General features: G+C 36.2%; 1 protein-coding gene across 3 annotated transcripts in view; it reads right to left on the bottom strand.

Moving 5' to 3' along the window:
- The window catches only part of LOC117422025 (glutamate carboxypeptidase 2-like), a 63,201-nt gene that overhangs the window by 40,750 nt on the left and 8,773 nt on the right, over positions 1-13,678 (bottom strand). For 2 of the 3 annotated variants that reach the window (XM_058987684.1, XM_058987686.1), the window contains 4 exons: positions 11,846-11,939; positions 11,662-11,757; positions 2,752-2,837; positions 383-502 (listed from right to left, as the gene is read on the bottom strand). In XM_058987684.1, the coding sequence (XP_058843667.1) occupies positions 383-502; positions 2,752-2,837; positions 11,662-11,757; positions 11,846-11,939 (396 nt within the window). The remainder of the gene's footprint in view (positions 1-382; positions 503-2,751; positions 2,838-11,661; positions 11,758-11,845; positions 11,940-13,678) is intronic. The other variant, XM_058987685.1, reaches the window with a different exon arrangement.

The following is a 13,678-nucleotide window of genomic DNA, read 5'->3' as shown; positions in this document are numbered from 1 at the left end:
TTATTCCTTTAGTGTACGCTACACCACCCTCTCTTGCTGGTCCTTTACAATTTAATGCTGTTTCTAACGATGCAAAGAAAATAATTCCTCTTTTTCATTTACATTTCTGCATGCATTTCTCAAAAGAAAACCATAGAGTAGCCTGCTAAAGAAGATACTGTAAGCATGGGAAACTCTGAAATTGTCAAACCTACAGACAGACAGACGGACAGACAGACAGACATACAATGGCATCCACTTACCCCCTTGGCAGGGAATTTCATCCCCAGTGGGGATGATAACATCCCTTAAGTACTTGTCACTAGTTGGTTATCAGATTCGACATAGCATACTGTGCATCTTGTGTTTGCAGGAGCAGTAACTGCTCTTTTAATTACTGTACCATCTTTCAGCAGTTCCCCAAAAGCTCTACTGAGTTCCATCATAGCTGCAGAGGCACTGGAGGGGTCAACAGCTCCGAACACCCAGGCGTCTCGATGGTTTCCAAGGACAACATATCGATCTGCAGTTAAAAGTATATTCCAGCCATTAGGATAGTAAAACTCAACCTTGGAATCCTCTATAGATTACGTTCAGGGTACATATTAGAGGTTTCAATGAGAGAGAAAAGGACAGGCCGGACTCCAACCGAGAGAGCCTTCCCTATGGAGTTGAGGCTAACCCTAATGGCCTCCGGGCCCATGAAAAGGCAGTCCTTTGACTTCTCTGAGAGTTGTTATAGGCTCGGCCTCGCGACTGGGTCCCAGTTAGTGACCAGGTTCGACCCTCAGAGGACGGAATGCCTCATACGAAGCCTTGACATAAGGAAGAAAAGAGAATCTGAAAGAACACTAAGAGTAAGAGGATCACGTCCCAGAAGGGTAAAGAAGGAAGTAAGCAGAGCCTTCTTTCTTGAGGCAAGATAAAGCGCATGAGCTGCGAAAGAATAGTGTGGCCGGTGGTCCCCTCTGACCACATGAAGAAACTGCAGAGTTACTGGAACTCCAAATCGGGGAAGTGAGACTCACTATCCCCCCAAAAGATGGATCACCGGCTTGCCGCAGAACCCGCATTGTGAAGACAAACCAAGTCTGTGTGCCAGTGTATAACATAAAAGCAAGAAGAGACAAACAATGACAAACAAAGACAATGACAAACAAAATAACTAAAAATGGATGGTTAGTGGAACAAGCTATGTGTCGGCCATCTGCTTGGCAGAGAGGAAAAAAACTTCTATTAGGGTAAACCTCTGGTGGTCCTGGTGGAGAGGGTGCCCCCACTCTGGGCATATTATCTATAGACTGGTGAGCTGCAGTGATATTGGATGGCAGTGATCGGATGTAGGAGTTGACTGCTGAAGTGGACCATCGCCCTAAGGTCTTGATCAGGTGATGGCTGATTTGGGCTCTGGCTGCTAAAGAGGCTGCGCCAATCCTGAAGGAGTGTGTCGTGTAGAATAGGGGAGAAATACCTGCTCTTGTGACGAGAGCGGAGAGGTGGGAAGAGAGCCAGATGGGAAGAGAACCAGTGTCTGGTAATGATGCTTTTGGAGCAATTATAGGAAGTCTGGAAGAAGATGCAGGGGCATTCTCGGTGATTCCTCGGAGTGTCAGACATACTGCCTGGATGACTGCATTATTGTAGATGCTGGAAGATGGTGAGTTTGGATGATGAAATTGTGGGAAACTGATATCCAAACAATTGAAGATGAGCTGCTGGAACTTCATTTGTTGGTTGTTCCAGTGTTGCAGCAAGGTATACCACATTCTGATGTCTAGAGAGATGAGATGCCGACCATCCGATGTGTTAGTTAATACAGGATCGATCAGCGGTCTCGAATTGACTTCCTGTCTAGTTTGAGATATTTTGAAATGGGCTGGAAGTCCATTCAAAACATAGAGCATTTTCACAGGAAGTCAATTTGAGATATCTCAAATTCAATTTGAGATATCTCAAACAGGATAGGAAGTCAATTTGAGATATCTTGAATTGAATTTGAGATATCTGGAAATCGAGTTAGTTTGAGATATCTGCAATTCAATTTAAGATATCTTGAAATACATTTTGAGATATCTCTAAATGATAATTTGGTTTGCCATACAGCGTATGCAAAAAAGCAAAATGCAAGAGAAAGAGCTGAGCTGTTACTGGGTTTAAATAGGGAGTCAATGGTGATAGACAGGGGAAATTAGTCAATAATGATAGGCAGGTGAAATTATGAAGGAGTGAAGCCCTGGCTCGCACCCCCTGAATTCCACTAAAGTTTACATGTAAACGGCCGTTTAACTCCATCTCCCTTTTAGAAAGTGTAGGCTTTACTGATGGAGGATCACTGGTAGTATTTCAACAGGTGGTAAAACACATGGGTGTAGACAAAATATATATCCCACAATATAATATATAATATATAATATATATTAAAAAGCAGAAAAGAAAAGAAACAAATATGAATTATATTCCTTGTATATTGACATCCAAATTCACTCTCAAAGTTTTTATTTCAGGTTTTTTTCATCTTTGTATGTTAAAATACAGTTTGATAATCATGAAACTGTTATAGACACTGTTTCTATAACAACAATCTAAAACTATGCTAAAAAAAACTTCAGATAACTAAGTAGTCATTATTAACTGATGAAGTGGTTCATTAAACTATTAATAGGACCCAATAATATATAAAGATGATGCCATTTAAAATTACATGGAATATTATATTCAGTACATTCAAATAAGAACTTAAAATACTTATGATATTTCTAGAAAAGAAATGACCTGGTTCATGTTCTCCTCGAATATATCCAATCACATTGTGCGTCATTCTTCTCTCGTTGTATGTGCGAACATGTAGCTTCAGTTTACTGAAAAAAAAGAACATTGCAAATTAGATTTCCCTTGTCACATGTAAGCACTGTACAATACAAAAGGACATGCATTTTGCAGGCTTATGGATGCCCCAATGCCTAACCAGAAACCACCGATAATCTTATGTGTGATTACCTTACTGTCAATATTAGGTAATCATTATGAAGCCTGAATATTACATTATTGTATTGCCTTCTGGTCCGCATTGGAGAAATCATTTACTGTGTGTGAAAAATAGTTATTTTAAACATTTTGAATATGAAGCCTAATACAGTGCTTTAAATATACAAAAAATACCAAATTGTATCAAATTAGTACTGTATCCAGCACTTTTTTTTCTGGTGTCACCAATTCTGGCAGTAAATTAAGGAAGTGTTCAACATTACAAATGAAAACAGCTGTACAATCCAATTTCCATTTCAATCATACAATACAGCGTTGTATCACATTTGAAGACAGTATATGAGTGGTTGGTCAGAGCCAGGAATTTAAAAGTCTCATGCCCACTGGCAAATAGTCATAATTCTTCTTATTTAAAAATACCCACAACTGACCTTAAGCAAGAGTATCACAGAATTCAGTTGTATAGCACCAATGCAATTCTTATATCATCTATTACTGATACAGGGCAGCCATATAAGATCAAAGGAAAGAACAATTTGATTGAAAATGATTTTTGAATGCTGTAACCAAGTCTGTATCTCAAATGGTTTCAGAGATATGAGATGTTAAATGATTAACTAAAACATTACAGCTGGTTTCAGGGTCTGTGAAACCAACTGATAATGGTGTTAATAATAGAAATCATACACATAGCTTTGATACACGCTTTACTTTTATTGTTTTATATGAATTAATACCCTCCCTTGACTAAAATGTTGCTATTCAATACACTTTCATTTTTTTAATACTTTTATTGTTTAAAATAAAATTGTAGTTACATAAAATATTAGACATGGCTGACAGTGCAAAACAAGATGAAAGGATTTGCCATTTCAGAATGACAGAGTATCGCACTATCTTGCTGACAATGAGAAATCTGCCTAGACTGCAGAATAGGTCTTGTCAGCTGAGGTAAGCTATTGACATCACTTGTTCATGGAGGCCAGTATGGAACAACTATGCTGAATTGCTCCCTTTTATTTGTCAAAGGATCTGTATAAATATTCATGTTCTTTACAAATCCTTTCTTTACAAAGCACATTTAATCAAGGGTTTCAGTGGAGCACAGTGTAAGAGTGGCAAAACCAAGCTTAGTGGAGAGCAATAATAACAAAGCATGTTTCATCAACATGTTGCCTCTGAGAAAGCAACAGTAAGACATGACCTATACCCCTTATATGACAAGATTAAGTAAGGACATTCTTAAATTAAATTGCTGCAGTAAAAGGTGCCTTCCCCTATAGAAAGCAACAGCTTTTACAGTTTCATTACAATAAGGAGCTGTCAGAAGCTCTCTTTTTTTGTATTGCCTGCTTAGCAACTGATTCTGGAAATTGTACCCAGGCTCAGATTATACTGTATAAATGAAGTGCTCTTAAAAACAGCTCTGACTTGACCATGCCCCCAAAGGGACTTTGCTCCTTAAACTGAATGAGTTAATCTTCTGCACTAATACAGCCTCTTGTGTAATAGAAAGAAAGTCAAGCAGACACACATTTTAAGTAACCGAGAGAGTATCTGTCTCCTCCACCTGCAAGACAGCAGTTAATCATCCTTCAGTGTGTCAGGCTTTAGTATATTTCTAGCAGGGGAGACATCCACCAAGGTGTGAAGATGAAGGTTAATGATTATACTGTGTACTCAAATTATAATTTTGGGGGTGATTATTTAAACTACTACCTAGATCAGTTTGATTTAAAAAACAAAACAAAACAGTTTGCTTGTTTTGTTTCAAGCCTGCTTCATTTTAAAGTTTTATGTGCCATAAGTGGTTAGTTTTTCAAATGGAGGGGGCGCATCAACAGAAAAAACAAATACAGCACTGCTTTATGACTTGCATTATTTCAATATGCAATGAATAAATTCAATAACCTTTTCCAGAAAACTTTGCATGTAATGTTATAAATGTTTTTAATTTAACATTTTCTGGAATGTTAACACAAGACCATTTTTGGACATCCATTCTTAATTATATAGTATTAAATAGGACCATAGAACAAGGTAAATGACATGCCTGCAATAAAATGCATAAAGCTGCGCTGTGTTTTTCTAATCAATCTGCCCCACAGCTAAGAAATATTCAGTTTCACTTTCAGAACCTGGGCCCCATTGTTTTTGGAGCCACAGCAACAAAGGCAGACAATTCTGAAAAAACTGATGCTTAAAAACACCATACAAATGCAATTTACTGTGTCATTTGCTCTTCAGATATCCTTACAGTTGCAAAATAAATGGATGAGTAAAACAAAAAACCAAACCAGTGCAGCCATAACATTTGTTATTGCTGTATTATCATATGGTATCAGAAGCAGCATTGACATAAATGAGTGTTCCCAGTATCACCATTCACCCAACAACTCATTAGTCACTCAAGAGATCCTTCATTATCCCTCTGCTGAAGTTTTATTGTTCACAGCCAACTAACAAAAGGAGCTGCTGTCTGCACCAATTGAAAGGCATACAAGCCAGAATGCCTGGAAACCAGAATATAACAGGCACAAAGAAACAAAACTGTGTTAATGTCTGATGCACTGCCGTTCTGTATTCTGACCCCTGTCAGTGAGACTAATCTGGTGATTTTGCATAGTGGTTAAGGTACCCTCTTGTGGTGTGCAACATTGGCAGTTATTCCCTGTTACTGCTGTGCAAAAGTCTTAGACATGTTGCATTTTTCTACTCTGATGCATTATGGGCATCAACAATTTACTCAAAGCCTCCACTAGTGTTTTCTACTGTTATAACAACCTTGACTTGCATAAAGAAGGAAAAACATTGAGTGAAATAGCTCGCATTACTTGATTTCCAAGGTGCGGTATCCGAAGCATAATCAACAAGTACAGAGAAACATCAGCTGTAATTGACAAACCCAAGACTGGAAGACCCAAAGCACCTTTGACCACTGTTCCATAGTCCCATTTCTGTGTTATTGTGCATATTTTAGCCTTTTAGTCTTGTTCCCCTTTCTTAACAGAGGTATTCTTACTGCAACACATCCTTTAAGTCCTGATTTCAAGAATGACCTTCATACTGTTGATTTGATGGACAACGACAACTGTGCCTTCTGCCAGTTCTGTTGTCAATTCAACGCTTGTCTTCTTTCTATTCCTTAAGGATATTATCTTCAAGTATTGCTCATCCTTGTTTGACTGCTTTTTGGGTCTTCCAGTCCTGAGTTTGTCAATTACAAATGATGATATGTGAACAGTATAATTATAGCAGAGATATGGGAGTTGGTGTTATTCCCATTGCCACTGAATATGTTAAAAACTGCTAACATACATCAAAGACAAGAAATGGTTCCCATTCATTTGTTAAACCCATAGATGTGTCTGGCATACAGTAACCCAGGTGCTGGTTTGTGTGATATATGCATAGAAACATTAAAACAATTTCAATTCATATTATTCTTGCTTGATTCTGGAAAAATAATATCAGATTAGATTGGTAGTTTAAAAGCCTGGCCTTCATAAATTATATCTGGAATACGTCCATTGGCGCACCACAGTATCTAAATGTCAAGCTTTTTCACAGTTACCTACCTGTCTGTGTATATATATAGATAACTGACAATGGATTATTTTAACACTGTATAGTTATCCAGCATCCAGCAACCAGATAACCATTAAACTTATTGCATCGTTCACTGATTAGAGCCTTTTCTCCTTTAAACTGCTAGGTTTAATTATAAAGACAATTCTCCAGGGCAAAGAACAATCATGTATCTGACTTTTACTTGTATCTGATTTTTGGAATTGCTTCAAGCTGTTTATTTATTTATTTTTTTTAAAGTAATAAAATCCAAAGAAGCAGCTACATATTTTGCGTTTAGCTTAGCAATACTATTCTTATTTATATTGCGAGACAAGACCCAAAGCAATATGATCGTCATCACCAGGATTATTATAGTTTAAAATTAGTCTGGTCTACAACTGTATTAACAAATAAAAATGTTGTAAGATTTTGTCTTTTTTTTTGATGTACCAATAACACAGCGACTCACTTGGTGCCTGTGGGAGAACCAGCTCAGAAAAATAAGTTCTCCAAGGTAGTGAGAGAAAGATTAAGAAGTGTGAGGGTCTGGAACCAACTCCCCTGTAATGTTTTTGAAGCTGATGCCGTGGGATCCTTCAAGAAGCTGCTTGATGAGATTCTGGGATCAATAAGCTACTAACAACCAAATGAGCAAGATGGGCCTAATGGCCTCCTCTCATTTGTAAACTTTCTTATGTTCTTATGTTCTAATGTGGAAACACATTAAAGAAAAGTCCCCAAGAGAAAAGCCAGCTTCTTTAACATTAATCCTAATATACCCCACTAGTCATGTTGGAATGAGCAATCATCTGTCAGTGTATAGATATTTGCATTCCAGTACTTCTTTAGAAGCAAATTTATTTGAACAGTAATTATCTGATCCTACCTACAGCACTAGCAAAGGCTGTTTTTGTACTTATTCAACATTTTTGTCTTATGTACACCTTTACATACTTTGTTCAGTAACTAAAGAAATAAATAAGGCAAATAAATGACAAATGCAGTATTTAATCTGTTAAATTGCTTAAAGTCATTCAAATACAGCAGAAAAGATGTGTTGATGCTAATTGGATCATGCACTCTTCTCTTCTGATGATTAATTTAAAAAATGAATGACCACTCTTTATTCCATATGTCTACAGTGTATGCTTCCATATCTGTTCTTTAATCACATTCTGAATGCATGAACATTTAATTCATTAACACAGACTCATTCCATTATGCTTGCTTCCTAATTAGATTTCAGTGCTACAAAATCAGAATATAAAATAAACTGACCTTCAAGACTATATGGAAGTCTTGTCTCTATCTATGATTCGGCAGGTCAAGGCAATGCATTTTCAGAATTTTTAAAGAGCTGCAGTAAGTCAAGTGTTTTCTCTTACATCTGTTGCTTTCATTCAATCTTACTTATGGCGTGGAGAATGTGTTTGGACTCAGTTAATCCTTTTTTTAAAAAAACTATTGCATTACATGAAATTCCTTTTTTTAGCAAAAGAGTTCTTGTGCATGTCTTGTCAATCTATCTTTCTAAATGGTCTTATTCTGTATGATGTATTCAAAGTGTCTTATCTTTTTGTATTCTATACTGTATGACATTAAAGTAGAAATCATTTCATTTAAAAGATTTTCTTCCCATGTGGTATATATGGTGCATATCTAAAAACAGCAGGTTTCATCTGTGGGGTGAAATGGCCTTAATGTGTCAACATCACGTTGTTACCACCTGCAATGACACGGCCTTGCATTTTAAACAATGCTGCACAGCAGCTAATGAAATCAATGATGCCCTTTAAATGTTATTTATGCATACTAGGAAACATTTTGAGAAGAAAACTGGGGAGCTGTGTAGAGGTACAGTATGGTCCTCAGCACAGGGAGAGAGCTTCAGCTTCAACCAAGTGTCTTATCTGGGTATGGATCTTACTCATTTAAAAGTGATTGAAATCTATTTTGACATTGCTGGTGGCTGTATACACAATAAAATCAACAATTATTTCAGCACTATTGTTGTATATCTTGTGTACAGTGATAGATGCATACAAGACATCCCGTTTAATTTTATCTGCACAGATTCCCCTAGACCTTATTTTTGCTCCTACACTTTTTTTACCTTGGTAAATTTGCACAGTCATTTAGCAGTGTTCCCATGGTTTGCCATGCTTCTTAATATGCTTTACTATACTGTACATCTCAGGACCTTACAATGCGTACCTATGCTTTAGCATGCTTTATTACACTTTGCTATGGTTTTGCTATAGTACACTTTTATAAGGGTAAATATCAGTTATCTGTTGGTTTTTCTGACAACCACCCTCTTCTGTTTTTGCATACTGTACCTTGAGCATGACCTTATCAGCAAAACTGTAATTCTTGACCAAATGCAGAGAGTCAGTACTGAAGTACAGTCACACCATACATATAGCTATTTATTTTCTTTTATTGATCTGTTTAAAATCCAATGTGACCGTTAGTGCTGACTGATCTTTTATGTTAATCATATAGACATCTGATGAATCAATTGGTTATTTAATGGTTTGAAAGTGAAATTTAATTAGATTGACATTTTGCCCATTCATGTGGGATCAGTAAAGTCTACATGCACCCAGTCCTGTACATGATGGCTACATGCACCTGTTGATACACAGCCCTGCCTGCCTGAGATGATTATCGGACACAATTAACCTTTTCAAGCAGCTTCGTCTTAGCTTGTTTTAATAATGTTATTTATTTTAATGAGAGCTGCTAATAACATATATTATAGGGAAGCATTCCAGAATTGACAGAATAATTTATATACAATGGAGATTACTTCTAAAAAGCATTACTAGAAAATAAATCATATATGCTGGTAAATAGTTCTTAATGGAATATCTGAGTTGTTTAATAAGTTTTTTTTTTTCCTCTTCACAGTAAAAGTGCAAATTACATGCAGGAACCAGAGAAGCTTTAAAAAAAGAAAACTCCAAGTTTAATCTTTCTAGCATTAGCCACTTTCTGCCAAAATGATAGACAACCACTAGTCTCTGAGCCCAAAGCATCTGGGATTTAATCTGTGTCACAATTACTCTCATCCATCTCTTCCAATCCATCTCATAATTAGCTGCCTTCCTTTTTTTTATCAGTTTTTAAAGGTCAGATTTTTCAAAGGCTAAAGTCGTGCTGCTTAAAGAATCTGCCATTATATCATTACCACTATTCTCTGAATAATGTGACAATAAAAGCATTCCTACTAAATCAACTGTACAAAGCAAAACAAAAGCAGCCTTCAACATTATATAAAAGTAAAAGAATCCATTCGACTTCTATAATCTAACCTTGTAATATAGCGTTCTATATAAAACCATCCCTATTATCAGCAATTGAAGAACAAGCTGCCACACGAGTGCAAAGCAGGTGCAGCACCTTCAGCCAAGTTGACCCATAATGAAGATGATGTAATATCCTGGACTGCAGCCTGCCTTTTAAACAATGCATACAGCTTCTGTAGAAGTTGGTGCTAACCAAAATTGACACGTAAATCTGAAACATCACTAAGTTGTTTTTAAAGTTCCCAGGAATGACGGATAAACATCACAAGCGTCTAATATTTATGAAAGGTATTGTAATAGCCTATAACAATGTGATGCTGCTTCTTAAACGTAGGCCTATTTACATGTAGGGCCTGTAAAATTTGTCAGTAGTAGTTTTTTTTTTTTTCTTATTTGTATGTGAGAGCCTATGCAGTTATGTCTAAATCCTTTAGTTTCAGAGACTTTTCCATTTGAATTTGAATGCTCACAGAAAAAAGTAAATATTTATTTTAATATCTGCATTGTTTTGGGGGGATTAACTTTTTTTTTTTTAAGCTACCAATAAATTCACCAGGAAACTACTGTGAGTTGCCATGGAGACATCTGCTGATTTCTTTCTGCATCACCATACAGTCCTGAGTACTTCCATCTTTTTTTCAAATGTAGCCAACCTGAAAAGCATTATCATGTGCCCTGGAATTATACTTATCTGCCACAGCCAGACTGCTAATAACATCTTTTGTAATGTACTAGTGAATGAGTTTGCAGCATATTTTCCAAGTGAGACCAAGCGGAAAGTTGCAATAGCATGTTTGTGTGTTTTATGTGCACATATATTTTTCAAAGCTTGGAGAAGAACTCTGATTGACTTGATTGATAAACCTCATGTGGTGCTGAAAATACTGTGCCCAGGGAGAGCCCATATTCATCCCCAGCAAGTTTACTATTGAGAGACTGAAGAAAGCAGACAGGCACTAAATGAATTTTGTAAAGCATTTTAAATCCTGGAAACTTCTGAGCCCCTTACAGCAAACTAAGAATGAAGTGCAAGATGCAAGTAAAACTACTAAGTACTTCCACAATTAACTCCTGCCCAATGTATGTGAATCCTCAGCAGGTCATTGCTGGATTAATGATTTTGGTTCTTGGTCAATGGCCAAAACAGAGGCTATTTTGACCTATTTGCCATTCACAGATTTACTTTAAACGCAATAGGAACCAAGTTCATTGTTTGATTCTACAAAATGTTATCCAAATCGGGTCATTGGTTCTACCCCTATTGTGAGAACGTCAAACAGAGAATCGTTTTGATGTTCTGTGACCTTGACCTGGAGGTCAAAAGTCAAAGGTTTCACACAATCCTTGTATATGCTTTAGTCTACCTGCATAACAATGACCTCTTTAACCTACTTAGTTTGTGAGTGATGGAGTGTGAAAGACAGATGGACGGAAAGTATAATTTTAGTATCTTCTCCCTGCTTTGCGGGCTGCAGATAATTATTGCAAACAGCATTTAGTCAGTAAAAAACAAAACAAAAACAGAATTCGATTTTAAGCTAACAGACCCTACCACTACTACCAAATGTACTGTGGATTGAAATAAAATATTTCATGATAAAGCACCACAGGATTATCGGTATGCATTGGTTCATAACATTGTGTTACCACTGTTACTTTATGTTAAAGTGCTAACATTGACCCCTGAGTAAAGACAATATTGCACTGCCACCGATGTGCCACTAATGAAGATCATTATTAATATGGACATGAATGTTTAAAATGCCAGTGTGAAATACTGCAAAGGGTCTTAGCTGAATAAATGTTAGGTCATCACCTGTTGCTATAAGGAGGAATAAATCCTGGACCAAGTCGATATGTCACATTCAGACCCCCTTGCCATGTGCTGTTTGCTTCTGGTCCAGATATTTTTCTAAAATAGAAAAAAGAAAGGTTTGTATAATATTTCTATGATATCGTCTTGAAAATCTTTATGTATGCCACATTTAAATGTAAATTACCTGAGGTATTTAATAGCATCATCATATCCTATTGGAGTAACTGGGATCGCAGATACACTAAAAGAGTCACTCTCTTTTTGGTAAAACGCAGACTCTGTGGAGAATTAAAAAAAAAAAACACAACCAAGTCAAATGTAATTTGAAATAAACAATAGTCATATGATTTAAAGTGCTAAAAGCAACATGGTTTGATGAACAAAAGCACCATTGTTCTTCAAATGATTTGTGTATTTGCTATATTAAATAAACAGGGTGGTAAGTCAGTACTGATATTCGTATAAATGTTAGAAAACACACAAGAATGACATGGAAATATGTAGCCCAGTATCTCTGCTTTCAGTCTGAAATGAGCTTGAATACCTAAAGGACTCTGTGGGACATTCTGGAGAATAGACTCCATTGAGGAATGGTCATTAAAGTTCACACATTTAAACTTGGTGACTGATGCAATTCTGTAACCATTTGAGTAGCAATTAAGACTTGCTTTAACCACCTGGCATCATCTTAGACTTGGCTGCATGTCTATAGAAATCAGCAACATGTTGTTTTCTAAATAAAATCTTGTCACTAACTGGAAAGATCCATTCATTATAATGTATATAATAACCTTGTATAGATTTCAATACATTACATTTGGGAATAATCATGTTATAAGACTACCTATTTTTTATCTATGTGTGTATATCTATATATATATATTAGGAGCAATGACCTGCATGCCTTATGTTTAGCCTACCCACACTGTCTGAATCATGCAAGATTATGTTGAAACCATGTAACTGCCTTTCACTTCATTCACAATCTCATTGTCACACTATTTAGGTAGTATGTTTAGATATATAGATATTGTTAGTTTTTCAAACAGGGAGTATGAAGAACAAATGGACAACCAGACAAATGGATGGTATGTACTAATATATAAAAATCCTTTGTGAATGCAGTCCTATGTTTGGACAACTTAAAAAACTTACAGTTAGTATAGATACAATTTGGATTTTTTGACACTTGTTACCTATTGATACAACAGAATTCATTTAAGCTTTATTTTCAAAAGGCTTGAAATACCCAGAAATGCATTACAGCAATTACTAATAATTCACTGTTCTTTTCATTCTGCTTTCTGGGGGAATTGCTAGAGAAACAGACAAAATAACATAATTGCCAATATCTAGGCCATGCTAATTATATAATTTGCAACAAAGACATCAGAAAAAACAACCTTTCAGTACATACTGTACTGTAATTAGATAAATGGGCCTCATTGCCAACAAGTGCCCCAAAACTGTTGTGTGTCGTACAGTATTTAAATATGTATAGCCATATTTAAATACACTAAAATATGTTGGACTTGCATTAGAAATATGTAACTAATGGTAATATCCTATGTTTGTAAGTCCTGCTTTGCACAAGATTATGAACTCAAATAAAAAGTGTGTTTGTTGTAACAGTAGTATTTAAGTTTTAGATTGGTTTTTTTTAAAATTTTTTGGTGCAAAGTAAAATGTCATATTGAGACACACTGCACTTTATAATCTAATAGTAAATCATGAAAAAAATTGACCTCTGACAGTATTGTAAGTCGATAGCAATTGTTTTTAATCTATCCTACAAGCACTGCAAAACCATGTAGCGCAGGTAGAACTGAGCAAATCAGATGAATCAGTGCACAGTATATACCTAGCTGTTGTAAAACCCACTCATTCTTTTCAAACTCTTCCGGCTTTGACCTCACCACCATTTTCTATTCGCAACACATCCATTTTCATTTCCTGTTCTCTTACCAGCCACAGAGCAGGTTTGTCTCTACAAGCATACAGAGTGACATAATAGCCC

Source organism: Acipenser ruthenus, chromosome 15 (assembly GCF_902713425.1).
Source record: "Acipenser ruthenus chromosome 15, fAciRut3.2 maternal haplotype, whole genome shotgun sequence".
Taxonomy (NCBI): domain Eukaryota; kingdom Metazoa; phylum Chordata; class Actinopteri; order Acipenseriformes; family Acipenseridae; genus Acipenser; species Acipenser ruthenus.
Note: the sequence above shows the minus strand (reverse complement) of the source record. Positions and strands in the feature narration are given on the sequence as shown.